Source organism: Somniosus microcephalus, chromosome 22 (genome assembly GCF_052327205.1).
Source record: "Somniosus microcephalus isolate GS21.2 chromosome 22, FLI_Smic_1.0, whole genome shotgun sequence".
Classification (NCBI taxonomy): domain Eukaryota; kingdom Metazoa; phylum Chordata; class Chondrichthyes; order Squaliformes; family Somniosidae; genus Somniosus; species Somniosus microcephalus.
In genome coordinates, this window is record NC_141008.1 from 64,776,280 (window position 1) to 64,802,878 (window position 26,599).

The window sequence follows — 26,599 nt, forward strand, 5'->3', positions numbered from 1 at the left end:
CTGCACAACACACTATAGGAATTAAACTACCTGCTGTCCAGGATATCTACCCCGAGAGGTGCCGGGGGAAGGCCCTGAGAATCATTAAAGACGCGAGCCACCCCAGCCACAACCTCTTCGCCCTGCTCCCATCCGGTAAGAGATACCGAAGCATACGGTCTCGTACCAGCAGGTTTCGAAACAGCTTCTACCCCCATAAGACTCATGAACGAATAATTTATTATTTATTACTGTTTTATTTATTATTACTGTATTTCTATTAGTATTTTTATAATTGTTATGCCATATTTATTCCAATGTTGGGAGGACTTGTAAAAATCAACATTTCATTGTGCAGTACACGTCTGCTGCATATATGACAAATAAAATTGAATTGAATTGAATTGAAGAGGCCAAAGTGCTTTACAGCCAATGAAGTACTTTTTGAAGTGTAGTCACTGTTGTAATGTACAAACAATAGTACCCGATAAAACGAAGGCAACTTAGGCGCTCTTGCTAAAGTTTTATTCGAGTTGTAAGTGGGGGTGGGGAGAGCGTGATGGCCACATTTCGATTCAGCTCATGCGCGGTGTGTGTGTGTGTTTGATGCTGTTGGGACGCCGTCGCAGCTGGGACTGGGCTGTGTTTGTTACATTGCCAGAGTGTCAGTTTCCATCCGTGTCTGTGCGTTCCATCGCGGCGAGGCTCCCGCCCGCATTTAAACTTTAATTCAATCGCCTTTTAATCAGGAGAGGGGGGACCAGACTGCGCCGCTCACCCAGCCAAGGCTCCTGTGATGAGCCGGACGGGTTGGCGACGATGGCCGGGCTCCTCTGGCCGCGGCTGCCGGCGGTCCCCGGGACCCTGCTGCCTGGCTGTCCTCGGCCCGCTCCGCGCCGCGTCCCGGCGTCACTGAGCAGGCGGCCGCGGCCGCGGCCGACCCTGCACTGAGAATCGGCTGCGGAGGGGTTGGTTATGGTTCGGGACTGGTGCGGGAGCTTCATGGAGCCCGGTCCCGGGCCGCTGCCGCTGCTGCTGTTGTTGTGTTTGCCTGTCACGGAGGTGAGGACGCGATGGGTTCTGTGTGATAACGGCAAGGTGAGTGGACAAACCCCGGCCGGACCAGCTGCAGCTTTGATACTTTTCTCTAAATTTAATATAAAAGCTCCAAAAATAACTTGTTTCAATGCAGTTCCATTTTTAATCACTGTATATTTACTTCCTTAAAAAGTTGAAGGGCCTTTATTTCATACTGACTAGGTAATGGAATTTATTAGTTGGAAATCCAGGATTTTCGCCAGTGTTTGGGGATCATATTCCATTCCTTTGGAAACAATGACCATGGCCCTTCAGCAATATTGAGGGGTCAATCTAACTGGGTAACATTCTCCTAGGAATGAGCTGCACTAGTGACAACTACAGTGTCTTGTTCCTGGGCTACAATGGCTTATTTGTTGGGTATTGTCAATGAAAAGTCTCTATTCTCTCGACTGTTCCTGTTGATTGGTTAAATAGCATTGCTCGGGACTGAATTGCTGACAACAGTTATGCAGCTTTGCTTGCAAATAATCATTTCACATTTATGATATCTCCTTTTTTGTTTTAGTTTAAGCTTCAAGTGGATTTGCCACCAGGGGAAGAGTTTATCTGTCGCGGACCCACTTGGGCACTTCCAGAAATGGTAATGTATGAAGATTTTATTCATGGTTCTCAATGAATATACATTTCCTTGAGGAATAAAAACCCCACTGGAAAACTGGTACAGCCATGGCTAACTAGAGAAGTTAAAGATAGTATTTGGTTAAAAGAAAAGGCTTACAATGTTGCCAAAAAGAGTAGTGAGCCTGAGGATTGGGAGTGTTTTGAAAATCCGCAAAGGAGGACCAAGAAATTGATAAAGAAAGGGAAAAAAATAGAACATAAGAGTAAACTAGGAAGAAATATAAAAACAGATCTTAAGAGCTTTACAAGTATGTAAAAAGGAAGAGATTAGCAAAGTAAATGTGGGTCTCTTAGAGGCAGAGACAGGAGAAATTATAATAGGAAATAAGGAAATGGCAGAAACGTTAACAAATATTTTGTCTGTTTTCACAGTAGAAGACACAAAGAACATGCTGCAAATTATGGGGACCCAAGGGTCTACTGAGAGTGAGGAACGTAAAGTAATTAATATTAGTAAAGAAAAATTACTGGAGAAATTAATGGGACTAAAAGCTGACACCCCCTGGACCTGATGACCTACACCCATGGGTTTTAAAAGAGATGGCTGCAGCGATAGTGAATGCATTGGTTTTGATCTTAAAGAATTTCCTAGATTCTAGAACGGTCCCCGTGGATTGGAAAGTAGCACATGTAACCCTGTTGTTCAAGAAAGGAGGGAGAGAGAAAAACCAGGAACTATAGGCCAGTTAGCCTGACATCAGTAGTAGGAAAATGCTAGAATCTATTCTTCTTCTTAGGCAGTCTCTCGGAACCGAGGATGACTTGCTTCCACATTAAAAATGAGTTCTCAGGTGACTGAGTCCAATGCAGGACCTACAGTCTCTCACAGGTGGGGCAGACGGTGGTTGAAGGGGCGGGTGGGTGGGGTGCTTGGGTTGACGTGCACTCCTTGCGCTGCCTGCGCTTGGCTTCCGCTTGTTGCCGGCGAAGAGACTCGAGGTGTTCGGCGCCTTCCCGGATGCTTCTCCTCCACTTTGTGTGGTCTTGGGCCAGGGATTCCCAGGTGTCAGTGGGGATGTTATACTTTTTCAAGGAGGCTTTGAGGGTGTCCTTGAAGCGTTTCCTCTGCCCACCTGGGGCTTTCTTGCCATGCCGGAGCTCCGAGTAGAGCGCTTGTTTTGGGAGTCTCGTATCGGGCATGCGGACGATGTGGCCCGTCCATCGGAGCTGATCGAGCGTGGTCAAAGCTTCGATGCTGGGGATGTTGGCCTGAGCAAGAACACGGACATTGGTGCGCCTATCCTGCCAATGGATTTGCAGGATCTTGCAGAGGCAGCATTGGTGGTACCTCTCCAGTGCTTTGAGGTGCCTGCTGTACATGGTCCATGTCTCTGAGGCATACAGCAGGGCGGGTATCACTGCTGCTCTGTGGACCATGAGCTTAGTGCCGGGTTTCTATTGTTTCAGCGTGGAATTTATTATTAAGGACGTGGTAACAGGCACTTGGAAAATCACAATATAATTAGGCAGAGTCAGCATGGTTTTGTGAAAGGGAAATCGTGTTTGACAAATCTATTCGCATTTTTTAGGGTGTAACTATTAGGGTAGATAAGGGGGAACCAGTGGATGTAGTATATTTCAAAAGGCAATCAATAAGGTGCCACACAAAAGGTTGTTACACAAGATTAGGGCTCATGGGATTGAGGGTAATATATTAGCATGGATTGGTTAACGGACAGAAAACAGAGTAGGAATAAACGGACGGGCCATTTTTGGGATGGCAAGGTGTAACTAGTGGAGTGCCGCAAGGATCAGTGCTCAGGCCTCAGCTATTTAAAATCTATATCAATGACTTAGACAAGGGGACCGAGTGTAACGTATCCAAGTTTGCTGATGATACAAAGATAGGTGGGAAAGTATAGTTGTGAGGAGGACACAGAGGCTGCAAAGGGATTACCTACAGTAACAAACTTATTTGTTTATCTTGCTGATACCAAATGAATGCCCCATACCATAGAACAAGACAATACTTTAACCTACTGATGTTGGATCTAGACCTGACTAAACCCAGTGGTTACCTCCTGAAAGATAAATTTAAAATTAGGGCTAAACCCAACTTCCTTGATGCCACGCTGTGTGACAGATGCATCCACTTTCCTTGTGTGATGTAGGAAGCACTTTGTCCTCTCTCTCTCTCTCTCTCTCTCTCTCTCTCTCTATCAATAAGCATACTTTCAGTCACCTGGGACATTTGTCAGTGGGCAAAAAAAAATCTAGCCCACCAGTAAAACAATTTGGGAAATTTTTATTGTTGTATGGGCTATGGTATATATGATGCTTTTGTTTCACCCTTTGATCTGTGTTTTCTACATCTATCAGGTAATTCCAAGTGTGGCCAAAGTATATCCTGAACAGGTATGATTACATACTACTGACACATTGGGCTGAATCTTAACTCCCAAAAACGGATGGGTTGGGGTCTTTTCAGAGCTTAAAATGCAAAAAATCTGAAACAGGTACCCAACGTGCCTTGAACCCGCCCACTTCCGGTTTTAACGGAGGTGAGACGAGGGGCAGGCAACCAATCCGCTTGCGGGAAGCAGTTGGTCATTTAAATTATTATAATGAGACTGCCTGCTTTCGTTTTAAGTCATTTTATTTTTAACTAATTTCGGCCGGGTTTCCCAGGCCTCGGGAAACCTGGCAGCTGAAAGGAGACGAGAAGGGCTGAATCCATAAAGTAAGTGCCTTATACAGCACTGCTTGTGGACCAGGAGGAGCAGGAGTGTTTCCTCAAGGCCCAAAAAGCTACCCAACTGAAGCTAGACCTTGATGCTTCAGGAAAACAATTGGAATTGGACACCACCTCTGATCATTATCTAGTGACCCCTTCCCATTGGAACATGCGTGTGTGGGCATCGGGTGAAGAGGTGATTGGGTTTGGCTGTGATGTCCCTCGAGGTAAAATTGCTTCCCTGCCTTGCACATGAAGGATGGCCATCCGCGCTGTGTACCAGAGAGTGGCTGGCACCTGTGGAACCACACTGCATTTGTACAGGGACAATTCTTTATTCCCCATGAGCAAAGTTTAACCAGGATATAACCTAAAAGATAGCTTCGATTGAGGTGTTTTCTATGTACCAGAGCTGATAAAAGAATCCTGTTTAACCAGTAATGCTAATTCTCAAAATACATAGAATTTGCTTTAAGCACAAGTTCAATTTGCCAAGAAGAATCTTCACCATTGTCAGTCGCTCACTTACCCTATTAAATTGGAGGGGTGAGCGAGACGTTGTATAGGAAGCTACTTTGCCCTTAAGTAAACCTCCTGCTGTTATTGGACTTGCTTTTCCCACTGATGCTAATTGTATAGTTTAATGCACACCCCAACAACACACTGTGTTGTGTGTCACTTTGGGAATTTTTTAATATAATCTTTTATTATAAAATCCACGATACAGTACTATGTTGTTTAAAGTGTCGGTCCTCGTGTAATCTAATCTGGTGTGGTTTGTCTCAAATTATTCCTGGAGTGGTGGTACAGTATTCCTATAGTCCGGATTGTCTCAATCTGTTGAATGTGACTCATACCAAATGTGCAGTCAACGAGCAGAACCAGTTCTCCGATTTGTTGCCTATCATGTGTTCACATTCACTTATGGTACAGAATCTAATAAAATGTATTTCCAGGACAGGTTTAAAAACTTGGTCTGATCAGTTTTGTTCTCCTACTGCAGCAAGCTAGCACAATTGTTTTAACATTTTATAGCCCCATCAATCTGTGCTGGTTCTGCCAAAGTTTAGATGGCACAAAGTTCACTTTCACTGGGATGCCCCCCCAATCCCACCCACATGGACTTTCAGGCCTATATTTGTGGTAAATTGATGCTGTGCACATCAGTGGTGGAGATGTTTGTGCTGGGAAACGCTTTAGGCAGCCAGTGTCGGCATCAAGTATTCCTAGGTTATATGATGCCTGATTAGATGCCGAATAAAGTCCCTTCTGTTCTGCTTTAACTGTAAACTTAAGTAACCATATCCTATTGTAGCAGTGTGACATTTTCCACAATAAGGATGTCAGCCTTGACGCAGTGGCAGCACTGAGCCAGAAGGTCATGGGTTCAAGCCCCACTCCAGAGACTTTAGTACATAATCTAGGCCAACGCAGCAGTGAAGGAGTGCTGCAGTGTCGAAGGTGCTTCAGATAAGAATTTAAACTGATGACTGCTCCCTCAAGTGGACATAAAAGATCTTGAATAATAGCAGAGGTTCTCCCGGTGTCCTGGCGAACATTTATCCCTCAACCAACATCAATAAAACAGATTATCTGGTCATTATCACATTGCTGTTTTTGGGTCCTGGCTGCTGCATTTCCTACATTACAACAGTGACTACACCTCAAAAATGCTTAATTGGCTGTAAAGCACTTTGGGATGTCCTGAGGTCATGAAGGATGCTATAGAAATGCAAAATCTTATCCTTACAAGTGATGAGAGCAAGATCATTCACTGTTTTAACATCAATAATAACAATTAATCGTTCCCATAGAAACACAGTGAACAAAAGCAAAATACTACGGATGCTGGAAATCTGAAATCAAAACACAAGATGCTGGAAATACTCAGCAGGTCAGGCAGCATCTGTGGAGAGAGAAACAGAGTTAACGTTTCAGGTCGATGACCTAGAATCATAAACCTTTTGTCAGAACTGGAAAAAGTTAGAGACGCAACAGGTTTTAAGCAAATACAGAGGCAGGGAAAGGGGGGGGGGGTGCGGGGGGGGAGGAAAGAACAAAAGGGACGGTCTGTGATAGGTGGAAGGCAGGAGTGATTAAATAACAAATGGGATGATGGTGCGAGGCGAAAGAGGGTGGCAATGGGACAAGTTTAAAAAAATTCATTCACGGGTTGTGGGCGTCGCTAGCAAGGCCAGCATTTATTGCCCATCCCTAACTGTCCGCAAGAAGGCCGCCTTGAATACAACTGAGTGGCTTGCTAGGCCAGTTCAGAGAGCAGTCTGAGAGTCAACCACATTGCTCTGGGTCTGAGGATGGCAGGTTTCCTTCCCTAAAGGACATTAGTGAACCAGATGGGTTTTTACACCAATCTGGTAGTTTCATGGTCACCATTACTGAGAGTAGCTTTTTTAAAAATTCCAGATTTATTTCATTAATATTGAATTTAAGTTCCCCAGCTGCCGTGGTGGGATTTGAACTTGTATGTCTGGATCATTATTCTAGGCCTTCTGAATTACTAGTCCAGTAACATGACCACTTTGCTACCGTACTCCTAAGTAAAGAAACAAAAGATGGGACTAGAGGAGGTGTAAATGGAAACAGCAGAATCATTACCAGCACCTGCTGTCTGGGGGGAAAAAAACAGGAGCGGTGGTTATGATCTGGAATTGTTGAACTCAATGTTGAGTCCAGAAGGCTGTGAAGTCCCTAATCGAAAGATGAGGTGCTGTTCCTCGAGCTTACATTGAGCTTCATTGGAACAGTAGGAGGCCGAGGACAGAGTGGGAGCGGGACAGAAAATTAAAATAGCAAACGACCGGAAGCTGGGCGTCGTGCTTGCAGACTGAACGGAGGTGTTCAGCAAAGCGATCACCCAATCTGCGTTTGGTCAATGTAGAGGAGACCGCATCGTGAGCAGCAAATACGGTAAACTAAATTGCAAGAAGTACGAGTAATGGAGATAGCTGTGATCATGGGTGGAGCCGCAATATGAGGGTTGGAATTTAAGTTGGAATCCACGTGGAATAAGTTGGAGCCGGAGATAGTTGCTGAGGAAAGAGTTTTAGTGGATACCCGATCAAACCCGAGAAGGGAAACGGAAAGCAATGAAGGTGAACAAGGTAAAAGGGACAAATGGTATCCCTGTCAGAAAGAAGAGCAGAACTTCTTTAAGGATGGGCATTCCTGGAAATCGCAATGAAAACATTCTGATAAGTTGTCAACCTAGCTCAGAAAGACTTATGTCAGTTTTGGGCAGTGTTTTTTTGTGGCCAACAGGTACAGAATGGAGACTTCCCAACGTGCACTGCACAAAAGACCATTCCAGCCAACCGAGAGGAAGCCTCTATCCCAAGCGTCTCGGCTAGTTTTGAATCCAGCTTGCAGGCGTGAAAGGCCAATGTGCAAACTTACCCAAACAATCAATTATCTGGCTATTAACAGGTCTTGATAGTAATGTGTCGGTTAACTTAGAAACTGGCTGGTTTTCCAGTTCAAAAATAAGCTTTGCCTCTGAGACAGATTCTGTTATTTTGAAAAGGTTGTTAAAGAAGCAGATACGACCACTTTTGACCACTTCTTTCTTCACAGGAGGCTGCTCGTGTGTGCATGGGTGAGCGGATCGAATACGACAAGCGAATTCCAAACAGGTACTAAGCTTTGACAGTGCATGATAAAGAACACAACCTTTTTAACTTTTATCTCTTCTGTTTAAACGTTCAAAAAAATCAGATTGTTGTGTGCTGCAGAATATTCCAAGCCATGTGTCAAATCTAGGGTAAAATCTGCATCATTGTCCAGTGGTGCAGAATACAGTGCTACGTACAGAATCGGTTACATGCTGACTCGCTGGAACATCAGCTTTTTAAATAAAAATTGCATTTCTCTTTTGCCCAGTATAACATTGGTCAGTAACTTCTCAAAGTACCTCACATATAATGAATTATTTTGAAGTACCATCACTGATTTTATGTGGGTAAACATGGTAGTCAATTCTCATGTAGCAAGATCCCACAGATATCAGTGCGATGTGCAGCTAGTTATTCTGTTGGCATGGCATCCGGGGGCCGAGCCTTAACACCGACCCGACCCTCGCCGGAGTCGCACATGCATTGTGGTCGCGGATGCGCCTAGCTGGTGCCTGTGGCCTGCAGCACGTGTCCTATCAGCTTGCTGCTTGCCTGGAGAAGGTCAAGAGCTCAGCAGGGAGGAGGGAGGGGGGGGGGTGGGGGAAGCACATAGAGAACAGTGGGTGGAGAGAACATGAGCCAGATGGAAAGATGGATCATGTTTTCCTCCCTCTGTTAGACCTGGATCATGTTCTTTCCACGCCCCCACCCCCTTTACAACTGCACCAGGTTCTTTCTCTGCTTTACCCCCCCCCCTCCTTTACAACCGCACCAGGTTCTTTCTCTGCTTTTACCCCCCCCGGCTTGAATCACACTCTTGACGTCACCTTGGACTTAGCATTGGTGAACAGTTCAGCTGTGTGCACTTTTTTTATTCATTGGAATGTGGGCATCCCTGGCCATCCCTAATTGCCTGAGAAGATGGTGGTGAGTTGCCTTATACAACTGAGTGGCTCGCTAGGCCATTTCAGAGGGCAGTTAAGAGTCAACCGCATTGTGGTGTGGCAGGAGTCACATATAGGCCAGAGCAGGTAAGGACGGCAGATTTCCTTCCATATAGGAAAGTGAACTAGATGGGTTGTATGACAATCTGGTAGTTTCATGGTCACCGTTACTGATATTAACTTTTTATTCCAGATTTATTTAATTAACTGAATTTAAATTCCCCAGCTGCCGTGGTGGGATTTGAACTCCTGTCTCAGGATCATTAGTCCAGGCCTCTGGATTACTAGCCCAGTAACATAACCACTACGCTACCGTTCCCCTATTGCTGATTCCTGCTGTCGCTCTGCCGATTCAAAAACAAAATACTGTAGATGCTGGAAATCTGATATAAAATGCTGGAAACACTCAGTAAATCAGGCAGCATTTACAGAAAGAGAATCAGAGTTAACGTTTCACGTTCGGATGAAAGGCCATCGACCTGAGACGTTAACTCTGCTTCTCGTTCCACAGATGCTGCCTGACTTGCTGAGCAGTCTAGCATTTTATGTTATATCACTCGATTGATGATTGACAGGGCAGGCCGTACGTGGTTGTGTGAGAGCTATCTTGCTTTTCTAGGTGACCTCCACATTAACGGGTAGATGCCGCTGTCATGGCTGCACTGGAGCAGCTTGGCTCAGGGAGCAACAAGTGCTGACGACCGAGTCTTCTGCACCTTACTCTGGGATATTTGCTGTGTCCAGTGCATTGGGCCACTTCCCTGTTGCATGTGGAGTGGACCAGTCGAAATAATCTTTCACTTTTTTTTTTTAAATGGGGAGGGATAAATTCGCCAACTACAGGCCAGTCAGTCTAATGTCGGTGGTGGGGAAACTTTTAGAGGCAATAATTCGGGACAAAGTTAGTTGGCATTTGGAAAAATATGGGTTAATAAATGAAAGTCAGCACGGATGTGTGAAAGCCAAATTGAGTTTGCCTATAAAAACAGAAAAGTTTCAGGTCAATCAACCTGAAACGTTACCTCCGTTTCTCCCTCCACAGATGCTGCCTGACCAGCTGAGTATTTCCAGCATTTTATGTTTTTATTTCAGATTTCCAGCATCCGCAGTATTTTGCTTTTGTATTGGGTTTACCTAACTTGATCGAGTTCTTTGATGAGGTAACGGAGAGGGTGGATCAGGGCAGTTCAACATTTTCTTCATTGTTTATGATAAAATAAATACATAGTTATATATGTATGTGTTTAATATATGTGTATTATAATTGATGAGGTAAACAATGAGTAGAAAATATATAAATCTATATATAGCAGAGCAGCTAGTTTTGGCGTTGTATGGTTAGCTCAGTGTTGTACTGTTCTCAGATGCCGGTTAAGCATTATTTGTTTTGTGAATGAGTTGCTGAGGATGATCTGGAGCACTATCACTGGAGTCAGACCATCAGTGTATGTCCAGCACATCCCTTGTCGAGGGTGCCGCGCTGTTTCGGATTCCCGATAGCTGTAAGTTGCCACGCAAAAGCCCACGAAAAGTCTGTGAGTAGGTGTGAGTGTAATGAGTGGCAAACGCCATTTGTTCACTGCTGACTACAAAATCCGGGCCAGTATGTTGGTTAGGTCACACGTGGGACAATTCTCCTGTGATCCCACCCATAAGTGAGGTGGAGAGTGATACCTATCGCCACCTCACTGCCCTGACCGGATTTCCCTCCCCCCCACCGCTCCCTCGTTCTTTTCCACTACCATATGCCAGTGAAAGCTGTGGTGCCGGGCCTGGGTTGGCAGTGGAGTTTTTCCTCCCGGGCCGCCACCATGTGAGGGTGACGGTAGGCTTTGTGAAGTGCCGGAAAGGTTCAAGTGTTCCCCCAAATGATGGAGGGAGCCTCGCAGCGTCCTCATCTTCCCCCATTCAACCCCAGAAACTTACCTGCTGAGGGCCTTGGTCTCGGCCAGAGTTTTCTCGGCCGCTCCTTCCTGATGGACTCCCTTTTGAGAGCAGGAATCTCACTGGGAACCCGTCGTGCTTATGCAATCAGCTCCAACTCAAGAAAATGGACTGGGGCCAAGGCAGATTTGGAGGGCAAACGGGGGGAAAAAAAATTAACTCCTGTTTAAGTAATTTAGTAAAAATCTTCTTCGAGTTGATGGTAGCATACAACTAAACATTGCTCCACTTGGGAGCTACATTTTTTTCTGGCTGAGATTCAGTGGCTTATATCTGTCCATGTACTCTGCAATGGCAGGGAATGGGACCAAAGGATGTTCCAAAAGGCCACAGGGCCAACATTTTGCTTTACATAATTATCTATTTTGACAATTTTTAAAATTTAGCGATGACAAGGCAACACCTCGAAGTCTCTCAATAAGGCAATGCAAATCTTTCAAGTATTCATTTATTTTGGCAATACTGTAGGATGTAGTAATGGTGTGGCTAACAGAACAGTTGAGATGTTATTTCTGTTTTATTAAAGGCCCTTTGTTAAAGAGTCAGTAAATTAACTTTATTACCTCTGATGCTGCGTCGGTGAATTCTGCTGGCTTTGGACCTTCTGCAGAAGGTAAGGTCGTGTTGTAGATACAGTGGCTTTTTCTGTTTGTTGATGCAGCTTCTCGCACTTCGAGTGCAGTCCTAATACTTTTGACGAGCTGTAGCAATTGGCAAGGTGGTAGCAGAGCAGGAGGGAGGGAACCCACGTCACAGCATGTTACCAACACACCTAGTCATTGCTCACTGAACCCTTTTTCTTTTTGACCTGGATAGTGGCAGGCATCGACCGAACTGGGCAATGTACGGAGAATACTTGTACGTCCCTCCCCAGCGCTGGGTCCACAACCTGCAGGTATTGTATTATTCACTGACAGTTACGTTTGCTTTCTTCCAAAGGGAATTTTAGCCACGCTATTGTATTTTTATAGGTGTCCAAGTACACAAATGGGAGGGTGGGCAATACTGCTGTGGCATAAGCAGTTACAGTGTCGTCTAGGTGGTGAGTAATGGAAAAGCATGGACTACCAGCCCACAGTCTCATAGGCACCAGGGTAAGATATAAGGCAGCTGCAGGAGTGATGCTGTGGAGAATCTGAGCAAAGGAGCTAATTATTCCCCAATGTTGGCTGGCCAGCTTTTATTTAGAGCACATGGAAAATACGTTCTAGATAAGCAAAATAACTTGAATCAGTTAGTATTTTCATTTTTCTTTAACTTTGCATTGTGTGTTCCACCTAAACAGAGTCAGACCAAAAACAGTGAGCGATGCTTTTAAGTAATCTCACAGGCCAGCCATATTAACCATCTGTCGTGAAAATCCAGTACGATTTGGACAGGTTGGGTGATTGGGCAGAAACATGGCAAATGCGCTATAATGTGGATAAATGTGAGGTTATCCACTTTGGTGGCAAAAACAGGAAGGCAGATTATTTGAATGGCAATAGATTGGGAAGTGCAGAGAGACCTGGGCGTTCTTGTGCACCAGTCGCTGAAGGTAAGCATGCAGGTGCAGCATGCGGTTAAGAAGGCAAATGGTATGGTGGCCTTCGTAGCAAGAGGGTTCGAGTACAGGAACAAGGATGTCTTGCTGCAGTTGTACGGGGCCTTGGTGAGACCACACCTTGAGTATTGTGTGTAGCTTTGGTCGCCTTACCTGAGGAAGGACGTTCTTGCCATGGAAGGAGTACAGCGAAGATTCACCAGGCTGATTGACGTAAGATTGTGTCGATTGGGCTTCTACTCACTGGAGTTTAGAAGATTGAGAGGGGATCTCATCGAAACCTATAAAATTCTGTCAGGCCTGGACAGACTAGATGCAGGAAGGATGTTTCTGATGGCCGGGGAGTCCAGAACCAGGGGTCATAGTCTAAGGATAAGGGGTAAGCCATTTAGGACTGAAATGAGGAGGAATTTCTTCACCCAGAGAGTGGTGAACCTGTGGCATTCTCTGCCAGAGAGGGCAGTGGAGGCCAGTTCATTAAATATATTCAAGAAAGAGTTGGATATATTTCTTAAGGCTAAAGGGATCAAGGGATATGGGGAGAAAGCAGGGACAGGGTACTGAATTTGGATGATCAGCCATGATCTCATTGAATGGCGGAGCAGGCTCGAGGGGCCAAATGGCCTACTCCTGCTCCTATCTATTAATGTTGATTGCTAGCAGACCTCATTGGCTGTTACTAAACACATGGATGACCTGATTGTTCCATGTTTAATTGGCAGGGCTTGGGACTAATGGTGATAAATGTAATTTGCCAATTCCTAGTTGTTAGATGCCAGAAAACTGACTTGCCTAACGGCCTGCTCCAGCTCTCATCCCTCCAGCAGCACTGTTTCCTCCACTCTCTCACCTCTGTCCTAAACAGCCACAGGAGACCTTTCTCATCCAAAATTTTGCCTCTTTGGTTAAATGACACTCAAATTATGAGAGTTCACTTTCGTTGAATTGTTCTCTGTTTCCCTTGTGTAGCATGGTGGGATAGCTTTCCTTTACCATCCGTGTGTGCATCCCAGATTGAAGGAAGAACTCTCCCTACTGGCAAGAGCTTGCCTGTACAAGCACATCATCACTCCACACCTCAATCTCAGTCAGGAACGGGTAAGCATCTACCTCGTACTACAACAGGTGTTTGAGGCTTTAAGATGGATTTGCTCCCATTTTTACCAGTGATCCAATGTTGAAAAGTTTTTAATAAATTAATGTTATGATTTCCACAAAGTCAAACTATGGATCATGGGATGAAGTTGCATAGAACCCAGGTTTGACCATAACTGGACTGTGCACTCCACTTCGCAAGAGTGCAAGGGACACAGCTGGATAGATTAGGAGAGAGTGAGAATAAAATGTACCCGAAACCGATTGATAGCTAAACATTGTAAGTTTTGAAATGTCAAGTGTCCATCTGTTTCAGTGTGAACCATTGGGGTAGGTTTGGCGCATTTACTAGGATCTGGATTAAGAGTTTGAAAGTGACCCAACACTTTCCAGCACGACACTGACAGGAACTCCATAATGTTAACTGTCTGCTAATTACAGTTTCTGCGATGGGACCTGCAGAGCATTGAAGTACAATGGAGCAAGATGACACGGGTTTGATTCCACTTCTCACTCTCCGCAAGTCCTGATCAGAGTTGTCTGCAGCAGACAGAGGAAAAACTGGATGGAGGAAACCCAGCAGGTTGTACTGGCCCCTTTTAACCAAGTACAGGAGCTTGTAAGGGTACTAGGTATTCAGCAAAAACAGATGGAGGAAACAAGTGCATCTGTAGTTTTTCATGAAGACACTGCTCCTTTAATAGTACTAATCATTCTGTCTTGAACACACTCCTTTTAACCAGGTTTATTTAGTTCTACGGTTCTACTTTTACAGCCTCTGGCTCTGGTTGCATGGGGTAAAAGTCTGGAAATGTCAAAGATTGACCTAGCAGAAGCTGTTAATTGGCTGAGGAAGAGTGTAAACCGGGCACATGACTCCAAGATGAAAGATGACGGTATTTACAATTACCTGCTGATCTGGAAGGCAAAGTTGGCATCGGATAACAATGACCGGGTCGTCTGTCCTGGAAACCGAGTGAAGGTAAACTGACCGGCTAAAAGAGCAAAATTAAAAGTCCTAACTGAAGGAGATACCTGCATATGGAGTCACCGTTAGGTTACTTGCTGTCTAAGCAACAGAACCTTTTTTTTTTTTTTAAGCTGACACACGAGTTGCTGATGCAGACTTATTACAGCAGCTCACTAATTACTCTTGGTTGCTGGGACACACCTGGCCTACAGGAGTGGACTCGCTCCAGGTTAGGACTCAAAATTCATAATGGAAGAGTAAAAGCCCAAGGCCCATTATGTTGGCCCATCACAAATGCACAGTTTGATTGTTTTTGCACATGACTTAGTTTGATATAACATTATGGAGGAGGGTTTTAATTTAATAGTAATCAGGATTCATAGGTGGACTTACTTAAATAAATTACATTAACAATAATAAGGCCTTAGGAGCCCATTATGGGCACTTTGCCACTAGCTATACAGAACAAAGTCCCCAGGTATGTCGTCGTCTTCTTTCTTAGGCAGTCCCTCGGAACCGAGGATGACTTGCTTCCACATTAAAAATGAGCTCGCAGGTGACTGATGAGTCCAATGCGGGACCTACAGTCTCTGTCACAGGTGGGGCAGACGGTGGTTGAAGGGGCGGGTGGGTGGGGTGCTTGGGTTGACGTGCGCTCCTTGCACTGTCTGCGCTTGGCTTCCTCTTGCTCCCGGCGAAGAGACTCTAGGTGTTTGGCGCCTTCCCGGATGCTTCTCCTCCACTTTGTGCGGTCTTGGGCCAGGGATTCCCAGGTGTCGGTGGGGATGTTACACTTTTTCCAAGGAGGCTTTGAGGGTGTCCTTGAAGCATTTCCTCTGCCCACCTGGGGCTTTCTTGCCGTGCCGGAGCTCCGAGTAAAGCGCTTGTTTTGGGAGTCTCGTATCGGGCATGCGGACAATGTGACCCGTCCATCAGAGCTGATTGAGCGTGGTCAGAGCTTTGATGCTGGGTATGTTGGCCTGAGCAAGAACACTGACGTTGGTGCGCCTATCCTGCCAATGGATTTGCAGGGTCTTGCGGAGGCAGCGTTGGTGGTACCTCTCCAGTGCTTTGAGGTGCCTGCTGTACATGGTCCATGTCTCTGCGGCATAAAGGAGGGCGGGTATTACTACTGCTCTGTAGACCATGAGCTTGGTGCCGGGTTTGAGGTCCTGGTCTTCAAACACTCTCTTCCTCAGGCGACCGAAGGCTGCACTGGCACACTGCAGGCGGTGTTGGACTTCGTCAGCGACGTCTGCCCTTATCGACAGTAGGCTCCCGCTATGTGCTGTATTAGTCAAGGCAATGGGAAGGCTGCTACAATTGGTCTCAAGCATCCTTGTGGCTGATTTCCCCCCTTAATGTGCCCAATTCCTCCAGCTATTCTGACATTACTGGAAAACATGCACATCAGATCAGGCTCAACTTGTTATGCTGCACCCTGTCTATAAAGAGTCATTTTTAGTAGTTATATTGACCTCAACACACTTTAAATAGCTGTAAAACACTTTCCTGAAGGGGAACTGTATAAAATGTAAGTTTGTTCTCTCTTTCACAAGTGAAGGAGTTAAGCACAGATAATAATGCTGGTTTCAGACTTACAAAATATTTTAAAATTATTTAGCAATTTAAAAATGTTCATAAAATTGTCATTTTCTTTGGCAGAAAGTGCAACGCCATTTTACGAAAAGTGACCTTCAGTTAGAAACAACGAAATGGAATAAAGTTGGAGAAAACACGCTGAGCAATGGACTGCATAATGGGCATGTGATTTTAAGGAGGAGAAGAAATACTGAGACCAGAGAACCTGCTCAAACCAGCAAACAGGTGGTAGAAGTGGCTTCTTCCAGGATATCTGTGCAGAGAAAGAAGCAAGATACTGATTCTGCAGGTGCTATGCCATTGTCCACTGGACAACCAGAGGTAGTAAGGAGACAGCCCCCGACTACCACTGTGGCAGCAGTAATTGCTGGAGGTTTGGAGCAGGCCACCGAGAGCAAGACTAATGCAAGGCAAGAGACAAAGAAGGGAAGCTATGAAATTGGAGGTGAACAGAACAGAAACAAAAATGAATCGGAGTCCAAATTATGGAAAGTCGTCACAATATCTACCTTAAAGGAGCCACCTGTAAGTGAGGCCCATCAACACTCTTTACTGGACAGCAGTGCTGCCAAGCGGTTGCAAACAGGTAGTTTGGCTGTTCAACAGCAAAATTCTTATCAGCACCACCAAACGCACAACACTTCAGATCCTGCACTGGATTCACAAGTGAAAGCTCATCGGACTAATAGTGAAGATAATCCTCCACAGGAACACATTAAGAGCGGTGGAAGGATTATTGGCAAAGCTAACAACCAAATGGCTGAGACTCCTGCCATTAAGGAACAGCAGATTGCTAATACCAACTATGTTCTAGACCGTCAAGGTCTCAGTGGGGAGACAGGTCAAATGCTCAAGAATGGGAGCATAGTAAGTGGGGAAAATGTAAAGCCTCTGCAGCCACGGCAGAATTCAGCAATCTCTTCCAAAAATGACATTGGAGCTAAGCAAAACGAGGATACGGATGAAAGCTACACTGGAGAGCTGGGTAGTGACAGAACAGTACAAAAAGTGGATGCAGCTTCCTCAAAGACAAATGAGACCGTGAGCCAGAATGCTCAGGATAATCGTAACAACAGCGTAACAGTGGATTCTGGGAACGTTAAGTGCAAATGTGAAGCGGGGGCATCCCCAAATGTACAGACTGCTCCGGAGGGTGCAGATTCAAATAACCTAAAGGCAGGGGCCCTTAAGAAAACCCAACACCATCCTGCAGACAGGACACTGTATGTACCCACTCCACGAACAGAGGAAACCGCTTGGGCAGCAGCTGCGCTCACGTTTCTCTTTGTGTTCCTGACACTGGCAGTGTTGTATACAAGGCTGTACAGAAAATTCATAAAGAGCGACAGTTTATACTGGGCACCGGTTCCAGGCATTGATGGACAAGAAAGTGTAGCAGGTGAAACTTTGCTAAATGCATGGCTGGGTAACTTTTTTTTTAAAGAAAGATTTGCATTTATATCGCGCCTTTCACACCACCACACGTCCCGAAGTGCTTTACAGCCAATGAAGTACTTTTTGAAGTGTAGTCACTGTTGTAATGTAGGAAACGCGGCAACCAATTTGCACACAGCAAGCTCCCACAAACAGCAATGTGATAATGACCAGATAATGTTTTTTAGTGATGTTGATTGAGGGATAAATATTGGCCAGGACACGGGAGAACTCCTCTGCTCTTCAAAATAGTGCCATGGGATCTTTTACATCCACCTGAGAGAGCAGACGGAGCCTCGGTTTAACGTCTCATCCGAAAGACGGCACCTCCAACAGTGCAGCACTCCCTCAGTACTGCACTGGAGCGTCAGCCTAGATTTTTGTGCTCAAGTCCCTGAAGTGGGACTCGAACCCACAACCTTCTGACTCACAAGCGAGGCTGCTACCAACTGAACCATGGGTGACACATTTGAATGTGAAACTTTTGTTGGAGAGGAAAAAAGGTAATTTAAGAGGCAATGTCTTGAGATAAAAATAGCTGCAGCCCCTGCCATGGTGGCATTGCTCACTGTGAGCTGCTTCGGCAGCACTGGCATCTTCCAGGAGTGAATTAGCCAATGCGATCATGCTGGGCATCACTCAGAAGTGGCAGCTAGCCAAAAGTGTAGCAGGTGCAACTTTTATTTGTTAAAGGTTGCCTATCCACAAATTTAGAATGGGAAACATTTGGCGGAGAGGAATTTGATGCAGGTATGAGGGAGCAGGAAGCCCGTGGAAACTGTTTGATGAGTTTAGATAGAGTTAGAGAAATTTATCCTCACCAGAATGCTTTTTAAAAAAAAAGTATATGCAGATTTTACATTTGAGGAAACTACCAATTTTTCCCAGCACTGGAATAGGTCAAGGCACCATCCTGAGGTAGACTGGGTAGGAATGTCCGAGGTTCATGACTTTCATTGTGTTGAGTCAGAAACAAGTCAAAATTGAAAAGGGAGCAGCCCAGTCACTCCCACTGGTAAGACCCTCTCATCTTCACTTCAAGGTGCGCAGATTTGAGCGTATTTGGCACACAACTGATATAGCCATCGGTCACCAGCTCTGGCTGGACTACACCAAGCTTTACCAAGCCTCACTCTCCTCTGCCCAAAACCACCCACTACTCTAGGATCATCCTGTAAAGCAAAGATAACACCGTTAGAGATCATCTGTTCAGCTTCCCCCTTTCTCCTTGCCTAAATGACCATATCCCGCCCCCTCCCCTCACCCCAGCATCCTCCCCAAGCTCATCTCGTCTACAAGACCCAACCTCCTGCTCCCTTAATCCAATTACCACAAAACTGCTGATCAACCAATGTTCCTTCCTGGTCCCATGTGAGCTGACATTGTAAATGGTTTGTTGTGCTCAGGCATGGTCTGCCTACCTTTTAAAACTCTTGTCGTCATCAACCCTTGACCCTATCTGTCCTTGCAAATTACCACCCCATCATCAACCTTTGTTTCTTCTCCAAAGTCCTTGCACCTGTTGTCACCTCCCAGACTTGTGCTCCTCTCTCCCACAGCCCTGTCTGAATCTCTCCAATTAGGTTTCGGTGTTTCACACAGCACTAAAACAGCCCTAACCAAAAAGTTACAAATGACTCTTGGATTGGGTTACGTTTGTGTTGCCAATACTACTGGTTTGACAGCTCATCCCGTCCTGGATAAGCTGCAATTTCCTCTATCGAAAAATTAGAAGATTGAAGCCATTGTCATCATCCCCTGACCCAAACTCTCATACCCGACTCTGTTCCTCACTTTGACCACGGTCTCGGATTAAACCAGACGGTTTGCAACCTCGGCATCCTATTCAACCCTGAACTGAATCCCTAATATCGCCACCTTTAACTCAGCATCTGTTTTTTCTTTACACTTCGATGAAATATCTTAGGCACTGGATCAATACAATTTGTTGCTGAGGATTTGTTTGCTGTGAGATATTTATGCATGAGGAAGCCCACTATAACAGATTGTCTCAATAATAAAACTCAAGGAAAGGGTTATAGTCGTAGAGAGTACAGGGCCAGATAAAAGTGGGCAGTTATAGAGGGCGAGTGAGTAGGATTAGACTCGGGAGTCATCACAGGTTGGTGAAATAGTTAGGCTAGCACTGGATCTTGAGAGCTAGACATTGAGGATTGAAGGTGGAAACTATTGCAGGATTGGCAAACAAAGGAGACACATACCGAGGGAAACTAAAGAAAATAGGAATATTGCCTGTATTAAGGGAAAATGTAAGAGGAAAGATTGAGAAGTAATTCATTAAATTACAATAATGAACAGACAACACTGTCTCTTAATGCAGAAGGAAACCAGGTCATAGAGGAAAAGTTACGTAGAAAACCCAAGAGGATAGCTGAAAAAAAAGGTACAGGGAGATTGTAATCAGAGGGGACTTTTTCCTCAAGCATAGCCATGTTTGTCATAAAGACAATCCCTATAGGAACGGTTTACATAGAGCTAGAGCACTATGTAGAGAAAAGGTTAAAAAGAGACCCCTAATCATGGTAGTCCACATAGGGATAACCACACTAAGAAATAAGACCTTAAAAGTCATGTATTCAAACACTGCCTCAAAACTCAAAGATAGGGAATGCAGATGTTTGGTAAAGGGGGGGGGGGAAGCTTACAAACAAAATTAAGGATGTAAATAAAAGTGTGGCAGACTGATGCAAGAGTAATGATGCAATTTTCATAAGTAACTTAGAATATTTTCAGAACAAAAAGGACTGCTACAGGAGAGACCAAGTGCAACTGAACAAACCAGGAATGGCGAGACTTGCAAAGCACCGATTGGAAACCATTTAAATTCGATAGGCAGGGTGAGCAGGGGGAAGAAATTGAATCCTAGAAAAATGCTGATCAAAGACAGGAAGGCAGGCACATGGTTATGCCCACTAACTCTGAGGTGTACAGGAACCAGTTACCAGAAAAGGCAGACACCTATGGGCCTACAAACAGGAATCAAATCTAAACTATCAATGAATTTAGATGAATGCTAGAAGCATTAGCAATAAGATGCCTGAACTGGAGGCTCTTGTAGCAGTAGGAACCCACTTAACACAGTCCTAGTTTTTCAAAGTCTCATAACCGTAACCTCTCATAACTTGGCATCATCTTAGTTAATCTATGGTGCACCTTTTCCATGGCTCCAATATCCTTTCTACAGTGAGGTGCCCAAAATGGTACAGTACTTTTTGTATTTAATGCCTCTATATATAAAAAGCCCAGGATCCCATCTGACTTTTAGAACCACTTGTAGTTCTGTTGTTACAGATGTGTGTATACACCTACATTTCTCCGTTCCAACACTCCATTGAGAATTTTACTATTTAGGCTGTATTTCCATTCTCTATTCCTTTACCCCCCAAAAGTACTACTTCACATTTACTTACAATGAACTGCATTTGCCACATCTCTGTCCACTCCCTTAACCTGCCTGTGGCCTCCTTCCTAATTCTTAATAAAATATTGGTATAATTCCCAACACCAATTTCTGAGGTAAATCACCGATTACATCTTGCCAATTGAGAACTATCCATTCACTACCAAGTGTCTGCTTTCTACACATCAGCCAACATGCTATGTATCCATTATCTTTGCAACAATTCTTGTTCTGTACTTTTGCAAACATTTATTCTTTTTATAAAGTCCCAATATGCCACGTCAACTTTTGCAATCAGCAATTTCCTTGAAAAATTCACTGAAATTAGTCAATCATGACCTGCCCTTTACAAATCTATTTTAGTCAGTACCCCCCCACCCCAGGACTCATTGCATCATAAGGTATACAACTTTAAATGTTTTATAAACAAAATTAAATTATTTGGTCTCTTACAGATATCATAAAGAGAAGACTCATCAGGTTTGGGAAGAGGAGGAAAAAAAAGCCGCCATCCAGAAAGAAATCCATTTCACCCTATGATGTTGTTCCAAGTGACAACAGTGATTGACGCTACCAAAGATGTTGATTAGGTCTACAGCTCCATTAGAGGAGTGCTCCGATCCAGCCTCTTAAAAGTAGCTGTTTACTGCAGTCGAGAGGTGGAACTATATCTGCAAAAAACAGCGATGCTGGAGGGAAAAATAAAGTGCAAAGGATGGCAGAGAAATTATATCACAAGCAGTTTGAAATTATATATTTTACTAAAGACTTGTGTGACACAGGTTACTTCGTTCACGATGTAAATCAAGCATTGCGTCAAGGTTCATTCTGGAAGACTACAGTTGTTTGAGAAATGATCTTCCCTAACGTTCCGTTTCATAACTCACTTGTGCGATTTCATTCCAACCCTACAAAGCACTTTACACAATAGTTGCCTGTAGAGTTTAAATATATCCATGTTAAGTATATTTTCATAAAGTGATAAGACATCAAAGGATTATATGGTGTATGTAGCAAACTTCAAATCATACCTTCTTCTGAACCTGCAATGTCCAAGATTTCCCATCATTCGTAACAATAATTCACAGCAGATTTAGGTCCCTTTGTTTGGAAGGTTAAAACTTTCACATTTTAGTTTTTAAAACATTAAAAATGAACTGCTGAGTTGTGTCATCAGGTTCAGCATCAAATAGAACATCACCTTAATTGATTTGACCTTAAAACTGTTCAATGTAGCTGGAAGTAGGTTGGCCTTACATGAGATAGAAGAGATAGAGGGATATGGGGGCAGGGTGGGAAGTGGCTCATGTATAGTATAAACACCGGCATAGACCAGTTTCTGTGCTGTAGATTCTACCTAATGCTGTGGGCTGTGGCGACTTGCTGTAGAGTCAGGTTTTTGCAGAATCAATTCCTGCTTGTTCCCCAATGCATGACAACCTTGAGAAGAAGTTTATTTTAATTTTAAATAACTCTTTACAAATATTGTTAGCTAGGGAGCAGCAATCTTTGTTTCTTACTATAAAGGCACAAACTAGAATTTCTTGTGTGTGTGCCAGTCTTGTCTTTCAAAGACTATAATGAAATAGCCAACTGCACCACCCATTCTTGTCCAAACTCTTAAATGAAAGGGAAGCTTTCAGAAGCTACAAAATTAAACACCCAGCCCTTCAAATTCATGATACAATTTTAAACAGACATTAAATCATTTTTGCCTGAAGCCATTGACTCAGTTACTCCCAGTGAGTGGCATTAAGTTATGGATTATCATGAAGTAGTCATAATTTACATAGGAGTTTGATTTCACCTCAGAATTGGCTGCTGCGCTCGAGTATAATGGAGAAAGCAGATCAAAAAACGATTAAAAAAAAAAATTAAGTGGCAATCAGAAATTCATATTTGAACTCTGCCCAGATTTTTGTTTTCACCTCCTGCTAAACAACTTCTGCTGTACTTAAAAACAAACACAAAAGTCTCATTTTCCTGATGGGAGGAAATCTCCAGAAAGCAGGTTTTTCCAAACCAAACTCTATCTGTAACTTGTTGGGGTGGGTACATAAAAACTAAACTGCTTACCAAGCACAAAGGAGGAAGTGCTGCCACCTCATTGATGATGAGGGAAACTCTGACTGCAAAAATAGACTTCTAGTAGATTGAGTAATTATTTTTGTATTGCGTGTAAAAGGCTAAATTGAAAGCTGCAGGAGTGGGGAGTAATTTTATGGGATTTTACTGCAGGGGCATAGAAAAATATTCACACCAATGGGTGTGCAATTTTCATTTTATATTTAAATACAAAATGAGTATAGCATTGTAGTGTATTACTGACTTTTGTATTGAGACAAACCCAATTGGAAATGGTATTCACGGAGTAAATTTAAATGCACCGCGATTTGTCAGTATAACTCAGGGTGGTGTTACACAAATGTTGATTTGTGTCAGACATGATCCATTTTCAGCCGTATCCTTGGGTCTCCATCTGCCAGGTTTAAATGATGCAAATAAGCTTAAAACAAATTCGGCAGCATTCAGTTACCTTAAACATGCATTTGTTAGAAGTGAGTGACATTTATTTTCTATGAAGGTAGGTGAATAGGGAAAGTGATTCATTACTCAAAACGGGCATTTCATGGTTACTGGGAATTTTTATGCAAAACAGCGGCACGCTATAGCAATAAGTAAAAATTCACAAGATTTGTCGTGGGATGTCATCCCACATCAAATCACTTTCCCTATAGTGTCATGGACAAAATATTTTCAAATAAATGTTAAATTATATTTCTGTGGTACATGATTTGATTATTTTCCAGAAAATAAAATTTTAGAATTTACTTCAAATTATTTTCTTTCCAGATGTCTGTTCTTAATTTTCCAGAGTTTTACTGCCCCAAATCTTGGAAAGATGCCCATAGATCGGCTTCTCCTTTGTACTACTTGTTCATTTTGTATTTGGTGTGCACTCAGGTTTTAGGAGTTCTTTATTCCCAAAGTGCAAGTAGTTAAAGGAAAGTAGTGGCTTGAATTTTCTTTTGGAGTGCATAGAAGAGAGGGAGTAGGTAGGAAGACAGGCAGACTGAAATGCAGTTATATCTGACAGCTCTCTCCTATTGGAATATGGAGCGAGAAAAAGCAACCAGAATTAGCGAGTGAGGTAGTGGGCCAGAGACATTCCACCTCTGGGATCTGGTCTGAACTAATCACAACTACGAATGCAATGATGAGCATCATCTTTTAATGCTGTTATGGTTGCAATCTCCAACACAAAATGGTCATCTGGTCATGAGCTCAGAAAACAAGGCTCTCCAATTTTGAAGTAGAGAATTCTGTTCTGAGGCGAGCAGTGACTTAAGGCTCATTGATCTAGGAACCAGGAGCACTTAATGAAATGACTATATTTTCAGCAATGCTGCACAACTTAAATGCAGGTGTAACTCAGCCAGACACTGCAGCACAGCTACCACTGTAAGGCTTTAAAGTTAGAGACAGTTTAAAAAAAATTCACTGGCCTAGAATAAGGTCACACAATGTTGCATTCTTTTAAAGATTTATAAAAACAAAAGTGAACCACCTAATTTTAAGTTACAGCACTAGAAGGTATGGGATTTAATTTTTTTTTTAAATTCATTTTTATGGGATGTGGGCGTCACTGGCAAGGCCAGCATTTATTGCCCATCCCTAATGGCCCTCGAGAAGGTGGTGGCGAGCCGCCTTCTTGAACTGCTGCAGTCCGTGTGGTGAAGGTACTCCCACAGTGCTATTAGGTAGGCAGTTCCAGGATTTTGACCCAGCAACAATGAAGGATCGGCGATATGCTTCTAAGTCAGGATGATGTGTGACTTGGAGGGGAACTTGGAGGCGGTGGTGTTCCCATGCGGTTGCTGCCCTTGTCCTTCTAGGTGGAAGAGGTCGCGGGTTTGGGAGGAGCTGCCGAAGAAGCCTGGGCAAGTTGCTGCAGTGCATCTTGTAGATGGTACACTGCAGCCACGGTACGCCAGTGGTGGAAGGAGTGGATGTTTAAAGTGGTGGATGGGGTGCCAATCAAGCGAGCTGCTTTGTCCTGGATGGTGTCGACCTCGAGTGTTGTTGGAGCTGCACTCATTCAGGCAAATCGAGAGTATTCCATCACACTCCTTACTTGTGCCTTGTAGATGGTAGGCTTTGGGGAGTCAGGTGAGACACCACAGAATACCTAGCCTCTGACCTACTCTTGTAGCCACAGTATTTATGACTGGTCCAGTTAAGTTTTTGGTGAATGGTGACCCCCAGGATGTTGATGGCAGGCGATTTGGTGATGGTAATGCCATTGAATGTCAAGGGGCGGTGTTTAGACTCTCGCTTGTTGGAGATAGTCATTGCCTGGCACTTCTGTGGCACGAATGTTACCTGCCACTTACTAGCCCAAGCTGAACATCATCCAGGTCTTGTTGCATGTGGGCATGGACTGCTTGATTATCTGAGGAGTTGTGAATGGCACTGAACACTGCAGTCATCAGCGAACATCCCCATTTCTGACCTTATGTTGGAGGGAAGGTCATTGATGAAGCAGCTGAAGATGGTTGGGCCTAGGACACTATCCTGAGGAACTCCTGCAGTGATGTCCTGGGGCTGTGATGATTGAAGGTCAATCATCACAACCATCTTCCTTTGTGCTAGATATGACTCCAGCCAGTGGAGAGTTTGCTCCCCAGATTCCCATTGACTTCAGTTTTACTAGGGCTCCTTCATGCCACACTCAGTCAAATGCTGCCTTGATGTCAAGGGCAGTCACTCTCACCTCTGGAATTCAGCTCCTTTGTTCATGTTTGGACCAAGGCTGTAATGAGGTTGGGAGCAGAGTGGTCTTGGCGGAACCCAAACTGGGCATTAGTGAACAGGTTATTGGTAAGTGCCTCTCGATAGCACTGTCAATGACACCTTCCATCACTTTGCTGATGATTGAGAGTAGATTGATAGGGCAGTAATTGGCTGGGTTGGATTTGTCCTGCTTTTTGTGGACAGGACATATCTGGGCAGTTTTCCATTGTCGGATAGATGCCAGTGTTGTAGCTGTACTGGAACAGCTTGGCTAGAGGCACAGCTAGTTCTGGAGCACAACTCTTCAGAACGATAGCCGGGATATTGTCAGGGCCCATGGCCTTCGCTGTATCCAGTGCGCTCTGCTGCTTCTTGATATCACGTGGAGTGAATCGAATTGGCTGAAGACTGGCTTCCGTGATGATGGGGACGGCAGGAGGAGGTCCAGACTCTCTCCCAAGGTAATGGACAATTAGGTGACGTTTAGTTCCCAGTGTGATAGCTGGGGGGGGCGGGGGGGGGGGGGCGGTAGGAAAGAGTTGGATGGAATTGATAAGGAGAGTCCAGGTTGTATTCATATACCTCCTTTTAGCCAGTTCTGAACACCATTCATGCCCGAGGGCAGGACAACTGCTTGTCCTTGACCACAATTATTGACTTGCCAGTTAAGTGGTTTAATCAGCCTCAGAAGAAAATTTGACATTCTACATTATTGAAATGTAGGCTATGAGATAACGCAGAAATTGGTGTGGTACAAGGCAGCTCAACACTAAGGGGTTGAGATGGTATAAACTGCAAAAGCGAAGCCAAATATGTGAACCCTAAAATGCATTACACCTTTTTAAATA

General features: G+C 44.2%; 1 protein-coding gene across 1 annotated transcript; it reads left to right on the forward strand.

The window, feature by feature from the left end:
* The first annotated feature begins 588 nt into the window (after positions 1-588).
* tp53i13 (tumor protein p53 inducible protein 13) lies at positions 589-23,795 on the forward strand. Its single transcript, XM_085964960.1, has 9 exons — positions 589-1,077; positions 1,586-1,660; positions 4,021-4,056; positions 7,967-8,025; positions 11,709-11,787; positions 13,405-13,533; positions 14,306-14,512; positions 16,166-17,501; positions 21,413-23,795. The coding sequence occupies exons 1-9, from the start codon at positions 955-957 to the stop codon at positions 21,523-21,525; spliced, it is 2,157 nt and encodes a 718-aa protein (XP_085821086.1). The 5' UTR covers positions 589-954; the 3' UTR covers positions 21,526-23,795.
* Positions 23,796-26,599: the final 2,804 nt, after the last annotated feature.